This window comes from Hylobates moloch, unplaced genomic scaffold, assembly GCF_009828535.3.
Source record: "Hylobates moloch isolate HMO894 unplaced genomic scaffold, HMol_V3 SCAFFOLD_7, whole genome shotgun sequence".
Lineage (NCBI taxonomy): Eukaryota > Metazoa > Chordata > Mammalia > Primates > Hylobatidae > Hylobates > Hylobates moloch.
In genome coordinates this window covers 64,951,049-64,959,680 of record NW_026652282.1, presented here as the reverse complement: position 1 = coordinate 64,959,680, position 8,632 = coordinate 64,951,049, and the positions used below count along the sequence as shown (strand labels likewise).

The following is an 8,632-nucleotide window of genomic DNA, read 5'->3' as shown; positions in this document are numbered from 1 at the left end:
TTTTTTCCGCTCTGTCACCCAGGCTGAAGTGCAGTCAGTGGCACAATCTCGGCTCACTGCAACCTCCATCTCCCGGGTTCAAGTGATTCTCCTGCCTCAACCTCCTGTGTAGCTGGGATTACAGGTGTGCACCATCACGTCCAGCTAACCAATAACACTCTTTAAGTTATTTTAAAATGTAAAGAGAAACAGCATATCCAGTCATGCATAAATGGCATTTAAGTTCATATAAATTGTTGCAAAGGTTATATTTCTCCCATTTTTGCTAAATTCCTTCCCATTTTTACCAAAACTCTCAGAAGTTTAAACAGTCTTTCATCAGTGTTATGAGATACTGAATGGGTTCTATGTGGATTTTGATAAGTGCCTTGCAGAGATTTGGGGGGAATGTTTAGCTTTAGTGTTGACTTTTTGAAAAACTAATTCAAGGATGTATGTTTTGATGCCTTGTTTGTCTCAAATTGTGTGCCTGTGACAAGCATAGGAATAACTGTTAAAATTGTTGTTTATTGTAATACCTTAAAGCAACTTCACTGATTTTTTGCACTTCTATGCCATCAGCTGAAGTACTGTCACCTTTTCTTTGATATTATGTAAGATATCCCCTTTAAATTAAAGAACCAATAGTCGATTGCTTGAATGTTTTTATGTTTTTATGTTTTTCTCTCTCACCACATTAGAGATTCACATGTCAAAAAAAAAAGTTCAAAGATTCCACTTAAATGGCAGTCAAAATAAAAAGCATGTTGTTTAATTTGCCCACTATTCCATAAATCCTGTGCTTGAAGCACTACCTTTTATCAACCACTTGAAAGGAGGGAATATGAAGTGTGACTCTTGAGGATTGCAGTTCCGTTTCTCCACAGACATAGCAGGGTATGTAGTTCCAAATGGGTTTCTTCCAAAGTCATCTCCTCAGAGTAGGACTGTCTATGTAGTCATTCTGATAATGTTGCCATTAACTACAAGCACATCTGAAAACCCTCACAAGGAAGTGCCACTAGATCCAGATTAATAAAGTACAAGGAAAACCAGTTTAATTACTTTATAAATGCATAACTCTTTCTTTTCCCAGTGAGAGATCTTTTTTAAAAAATTCTCCGTTTTTTGCTATTCATTCTTCCATAGTCACTCTATTCAAATGAATAGTCTCAGAACTACAACTTCCTTTCTCCTCCCTTCACACCAATTGTCTATGCTATTTATATTGCAGACATAAAAGATAAGAGTGATGATGTGAGCTTCATAAATTTCAACCTGATAAGCTGAGGGATTGTTTGTATTCAAATTCTTTAAAATGGTGCTGAAACAACACCCATAACATTTGAAAAAAATAAGATAAAAAGATTGTCAGAAAGAGGACACATACTTTTCTCATATTTATGATGGATAATACTTTGTGCTTCTAATGCAGATATTGTCAATTATGCTCACAGAAACCTTCTTAAAAGTTTCTAAAAAACAAATTTGTTTACAATATTATATAGTTATATTTAGGAAAAGTGAGCTTAGGTGAACTCCACACAAATTTCCAGGTTTTATAGAATGTTTATCACTCCATAGGGTTTTTTTTTGTTTTCGCCGACTTATGGGGTTTGTAGGACTTGTATTATGCTTTAAAATATACATTTTTTAGAAATAATGAACTATTTGAGTTTCCTATACTCCCTATCATCAGTGTTCTCTACCTTGGAACAGTATTAGGACAACGCATCTATTTACCACTTAAGACCTTGCGGTCTGAAGCTTGACATGCTAAACCCACAACCCACAGATTTTTTGGAGAATTCCAGGCAAACCGAGTGGAAATGGCCTTGATCTCGTGTGGCTTAGCTTTAGTCTGTGGCTTCATCATTGAAGGCTAATTTAGTATAGACCTAATAAACATAACAACAAAAACAAGGGAATAACATAAGCATATATGGTGTATTATACTGGACCATTTTTGGCTAACCACTGTTGATCCTGAGGCAAATTGCTTAACCTCTCTGAAGTTCCATTTATTCATTTGTATTGGCAACTTCCACAGGTTTATTAGGAGGGCAAGATGAGATGTTATGTATAGAGGAGTGGGAAGGGGGTGAGGGATAGAAGACTACAAATGTGGTGCAGTGTATACTGCTCGGGTGATGGCTGCACCAAAATCTCACAAATCACCACTAAAGAACTTACTCATATAACCAAATACCACCTGTACCCCAATAAGTTATGAAAAAAAAGAGTACCTAACGAAGTGACACCTGAGAACACAATAGGCACCCAACACATTTTCAGGGAATGAATGAATTTCATGCCTTTTCTTTAATAACAGCCTTGTGGTCCTGAAATTTATGCACATATTGCTTCAATTCTTCACACTGTCTTGCCTGTTAGAAAAATTTACCTGTTAGAAAGACTAGACATTTTTACTCTCACTCAGAATTTAAGGTCTTTATACGAAAGATTTTTTTTTGCATGCTAGGAAAAATTCACATATTTACTGTGCATTATTAACAATAACTTACTTATTGAACAAAACTTAAGGTAAACTATTCAACTTTTATTTACATCTGTAAAAACTTGATCTAGGTTTCTTAAATAAGAAACTGGCTTGAATTTCAAAGAGGAATCAGGTAAATCTATTTTCTCTTCCTCTCTCACGTTTTTCACACTCTGCCTTCACCATCACACCCCTGTTGACTGTGAATATTACACAAAAAATACTTATTTCTGTTCTTTACAAGGTTCGGTTAAAGAAATTGGTTGGCAATTCTGGCCTTTGGAAAAAGACAAGGAACGTAGGTAAACCAAGTCATAATTAAAGGGATATCTGAATTTTAGCTGATCATTGATGAACCACTCTCCTTGCTCATGAGACGGGAGCGAGTCACAGAACTGCCTTGGCGGGATAGTTGGTCACGAAACTCTGAAGCCATAAAGTAATAAAGAATTGGATCCAAAAGGCAGCAGAGACTTGCAAGGCACAGGCAAAAAGGGTGGAAATACAGTGCGATTCGGACAATGGGACAACTGCTAATGATGGTTTCCTTTACCATGGTGTAAAGAATAAAGTTAATATGATAGGGAGTGAAGCAGATGAAGAAGACTGCAGTACACATGAACACCATCCGCAGGGCTTTCTGCCTCTCACTGATCCCTTGGAAAGCCATTGGTGGCTGTCTCAAGGATATAGTAGTCTTCCAGGTACACCATGCGATGATGATCACTGGGATCACAAATCCTGCAAGCTCAGCAACTGTAATCATCCCGACCAACGCAACTGCATTCATTTGCTTGTATCCAAGATCAGCAAAGCAGGACTTGTTGTTGCTTAAGTCTGTGCTTCTCAGGATGGGAAATGGCAAACAGGCAGTCCCCACAATGATCCAGATGGCAGCACTGATGCCCACATCGTACCTACGCTTCCAGTCTCTGGCCCTGAAGGGCTTGAGGAGAAAAAAGCACCTTTGAAGACTGATGCACGTCAGGAAACAAATGCTGGCATACATGTTGAGATACTTCAGGTAGAAGCAGAGCAGGCAAAGAGCTCTCTGGAAAGGCCAGTGGTGGCTGATGTAATAGTAAATCCGGAGGGGTAAAGATAATACGTGAGCAAGGTCAGCCACAGAGAGGTTGATCATGAAAATGATGGCTTTATTTTTCTCGCTGATGAAGCGGCACAGAACCCACAAGGCTGCACTGTTAGCCAGAAGACCAGGAATGAATATGAGGATATAGGTGGTTGCATAAAGGGAGTATTGAAATTTCACATTAGTGACATTACAGTAAATCTCAGCAGTGATGGTACTGTTGCTACCCATCTTGAATGTTTCAGTATATTTGTCAAGGTTAGCCATGGATTTATGGTTCCTGCCCAAAGTAAAACAAAATAAAGAGTATAATGGTTAATTAGTTCTTTAGTTAACACCTAGATCTCTCTTTTATACTTAACAGAGGCACAGACTATTAGAATTAAAAGAGACCTCTTTACATATAAAGAATTAGAGGCTCAAGGAAAATACAGTACTGATCCAAAGTCACCCAATGTAACAGTTAAGGAACCATAAAATTGTCCCACAACTGCCCCCCCCCAGATTCTCTAAGTTGTATTTTGCAGGCAAAAATGTCTTGAAATATTAAATCTTTTATTCTGACCACAGCAAAAACAGCATAGAATTCGAGTATATTTATTTTGACTCCAAATTCGTCTTGTCCAAAGCCCTGGTTAGAATAAATACTGCTCACTCCCAATTGCAGTAGTAGAAATTTAGCCTCACTTTTTAGGTTCCCATGCCTGTCCTTTGTCTGCCATTTTGCTCATTGGATCCTGGCTTCTTATCTTGGAACCCTAGCACTTGAAAAATTGTCCTGCCTCTTTAAGCCTGCATTGTCAGTGTCCCGGCTGATTTTCAAGACCTGAGAATGTGGCCTCATTATTCTATCATAATAACTTGTGACTCTAGGTTATCCTGCAGTTTGTCTCTCTCCCTAGGCTTAGGTATCCAAATTTACATAAAAAGCTTTAATAATGCATGAATTTAGAAGCTAACATAGAGTATTTTCCTTCATATAATCTTGGAGGGGAAAAGACCAATTCCACCTCTAAGTAGAATCTTGTATTTGTGTGGCAACATTCACATGGCATATTATCCAACAGTCACAATGAACATAGCTTTGGGCACTAGGAAAACAGGGCCATTGAAACCATTTTTGAAGACAGTTTAAAATGTAATGCTTTCTTTATTCATTAATCATTATGAAGAGATTCCTTCTTTTTTGGACTTCCTTAATCATATTTTATGATTTAGTATGGTTTTTATTATGTGTTATATTAAGGTATAGAGAGAGTAGAGTAATCTTTAGAGATTATCAGAGGCTAGGCATGGAATTATGCTGATTGCCTGCAGATAAGAATGGTAGGAGAGCAACAGATTCCTCATTTTGCTTTAACTATCTTGTAGAATTTCAGACTGGGAAGGACCTTTGGAAATCATCAAATTCACTCTCCACATAACATAGATAGAAGCAAGGCCCAGAGGAGTTTATTATGGCCACACAGCTATTAATGGAAGATCTGAGACTTGAAATGGGAGGACAAGGGACCTTGCTTCCATGCACACCCTTCCCCTCATCTTTGTTTTTCTCCGCATGGCAAAGTTCACAAACATACCTTCTGTGCATATTGCAGGAATGTTAACTGTATTTCAAGCTAGAAGTGGAAAAAAACCAATGTACTCAGGTTGTTTCTCAGATGGGGAAGGGTTTCTGTTGTTGATTGTTTTTATTTTGTTTTGTTTAAATTAAGTTTACAAAAAACAAAGAAGTAACCTGGTTTTAGATTCTCCCCATAAGTAGCAGAATGGCTTCCTATGTCACGTTAAGTCCTGCTCCAGGAGATAGAGCTGTGCTAACAAAAACAGAGCCTCAAGTGATGAATTCACAGATAAAAGAGTGTGGATGTTATGAGCTGCTGTTACTGTAAATAAAACTTTTGCTTTCTCCCTGTTCTATTCCATCTCCCTATTTGCCCTCTTATTTGTGATACTTCTTAAATAGTCATGAAATCATCTTGTTTATGTATGTGTTACTTAGAATGGAGGGTGGAAGGGACTCTCACAAATGGAAAGGCAGGAAATAATTATCATGTGGTGACGATCAAGGATGTATCCCAAAATCTGTAATGGAAGTTTTCAAGTGTATTTATTTAATTTAATTTTCACTACTGTCCTAAGCTGTAGGAACTATTATCACCCTATGATCTAGATGAAAAAACTGAGCTTCAGAGACATTCAGTAAATTGCCTTAAGTAGCAAAGCTAGAAAATGGTAAAGATAGGATTTACTATCATTCCTGGCTTGCTCTGAAGCCTATGGTATTTCCACTATGCCTCTTTCCTCTCCCTGACTAGGAGGGACTACTTAGTAGAATTTGGCTGTCTTAACTATCACTCCACATGCCTTTGCATGCTCATAGCTTAGCTCCCACTTATAAGTGAGAATACCTGGTTTTTGGTTTTCTACTCTTGTGTTACTTCACTTAGAATAATGGCCTCCAGCTCCATCCATGTTGCTACAAAAGACATTATTTCGATTTCACTGTGACATGTGAAGAGCACATTGTGGCAGAACCATTCTAATCCCATAGTAGGAACTTATATAACACTAGAATTCCTCTAGATGGACAGTCAGAATAGAACTAAACACCTGTCCCTACTTATGCCACACTGTTCCCACCCTACCACCTACTTTGATTTTAGTGTTGGCACTGCTTCTACTATCAACTATTGTCCACACACAGGCAGTGAGAGAGCAAAGAAAGATTCATCCGTGCATTACAATTTCAAGAACTAAGAATTGTTCATAACCCTACTCTCCTGCAGTCACACTTCCACTTTTGCACTTAAAAGAAATGGCTATTTGTTTCAGCTTCACTGGTGCAGAAAGTTTCACTTACAAAAGGGGCATGTTCTGTTCACACCTCCCTGTTAAATAACAGAGCCCAATTATGCCAGAACAGCAAGCTAGAGGTCAAGTTCACACCTTTTTTTTTTTTTTTTTTTTTAATGTGGGTTCTTATGCTTCTGCACTTCACAGTTCATTGTGAGCTTAGAGATTTGCATGGCTTGTTTCCAAAAACCTCTTTGTTGCTTCAGACTGAAGGGAAGGTAAGAAGGGCTTTTTTTCCCCCCAAATCTTCTTAGTGACCCTTAGATGTAAAATCCCCATGATGAGGAGAGGCAGAAGGTATTTATTTGGGGTTGAGCAGAAACATAGACTCTCTTAGAGGGAACACTTAGCTTGCTATGGACAATTGTGTCATTTCTGAAATGTAAAAAATGAGAAGCTATGAAGCCACTAACAAGAAAATCCTGAATGGAAGGACTAAAATCAGAGTATACTCCTTCTCTCTGTTCCCTCACTCCATCCCTCTCTCTCTCTCTCTCTCTCTCTCTCTGTGTGTGTGTGTGTGTGTGTGTGTGTGTGTGTGTGTGTGTCTTTCTCTTCCTCTCTCTATCTACGAATCTGGCTCTATTGTTGCCTATTTGTGGGCAGTTTGCTCCCTTTGTGTTGCCAATTTCTCTCCCCTCCAATCTGGACATATTCTTGGTTCCTGTCTCATAGGGATGTGGGATTGGTGATTCATTCGTGAGTCCGTGCTTCCCTTTTCAGTCAGTGCCCTGACTCCCCTCTCAGACACTCAAGCTGGAAATTAGGGAGTAATTCTGACCTTTGCCACTATATTTCCTCCCATAGACAATAAAAACCCAGAAAACCCAGGTAATTCTTCCTTCCATGTAAAATCCTCTCTAATCTATCTCCACCTCTACTGTCACCATCCTAATCCAGGCTGCTGTCATCAACCCTATTGGCTATTGCAACAGCTCCCTTACTAAACTGTTTGCATTCCAGTCCTTCCCCTAAAGTTCATTCTCCATACCATGTCTAACATTAACATTAAGTATGACTACCACTTATTTAAGGCTGCCTTTTATTTACAGGCTAAACACTTTATTATCTCATCCATCCTCACAGGAGTCCTATGATTATTTCCACATTGCAGATGAGAAAATTGAGGCTCAAAGAGGTTAAATAAGTTGTGCTGATGTCACAAAATTCACATGTCTGGTTCCTTTTAATCTCAACCTGTGGGTCTCAGAGACCTTAACCACTCACTCAATCTAGATAATCCTATACATCATTACACACTCTCACACTATCTGTTCTTTCTCTTTGTAGCATCAACATTTGTAATTTGGGTTTTTTTTTTTAATTTGTTTATTGGTTATTACCCTCACTGTGCTGTTAAGTCCATCAGTGCCACAAAAAGATCTCCTTTGTTCATCACCATATAGCCAGGACCTAGCCTAGTAAGCATTCAAAGAACATATAAAAAGTATAATTGAACTGAACTGCTTACACAATAGTTCAAAGTTTCTGTTTAGAAGTATTAAGCATAAATTAAAAACCTTGATATATCAACTAGTACATTTCTGATGCCGACTATTTCCCTAAAATGTTGTCTTCTGACTTGGGCTTCTCCTATCAATATTCCCTGCACCTATCCTTTTCACCTCAGAAAAGCAACACCTGTAGAGGCCTGAGAAAAGAGAAAAGAAATCAATTTAGAAATCACAGGTGGTCAGACATATCCTATGGGTAGAAACTAGCACAGTCCAAGGTCTCAGGGTACCATCGATACTATTTTCTGGACCTCAGGAAAAGGACAGTTTCATGATTTGCTTTCAAAGTTATCTCAACCTTTTATTTTTGTTGGTTGTCATTCTGTGAAGGAAATCAGAAAATGGCTTGTTATCCACCTACACATGGGACCTGAAATGGGAGTGAGGAGGCTGCGTCTATAATCACTAAAGCTCTCTACATTTGAAAAGAAAACATAAAGGGAAATAACTCTGTTTACTTTTCCATGGCTTTTTGAGGACTTTGGCTGCTTTAAAGCCCACACTCAATCAGCATATATTCAATAAGCCCCATCCTATGAGCTATTTGTTAGGTACTACGGAGAATATAGAATTATCCACAATGATCTCTGTCCCTGAGAAACTTCCTGTCTTTTAAAGGTGAAGGAAATAAAAATATTTTACCCTAAAATATATTTCTTTAAAAGATTTTGAAATGATTGCCTCAGGGCTCAC

At 38.2% G+C, this 8,632-nt stretch overlaps 1 protein-coding gene across 4 annotated transcripts in view; it reads right to left on the bottom strand.

Annotated features, from left to right (window-relative positions):
- Window positions 1–46: 46 nt before the first annotated feature.
- P2RY10 (P2Y receptor family member 10) overlaps window positions 47–8,632 on the bottom strand; it is a 23,609-nt gene continuing 15,023 nt past the window's right edge. For all 4 annotated transcript variants that reach the window (XM_032757217.2, XM_032757221.2, XM_032757218.2 and 1 more), the window contains one exon: window positions 47–3,849. In XM_032757217.2, the coding sequence (XP_032613108.1) occupies window positions 2,817–3,849 (1,033 nt within the window). In that variant the 3' untranslated portion in view covers window positions 47–2,816. The remainder of the gene's footprint in view (window positions 3,850–8,632) is intronic.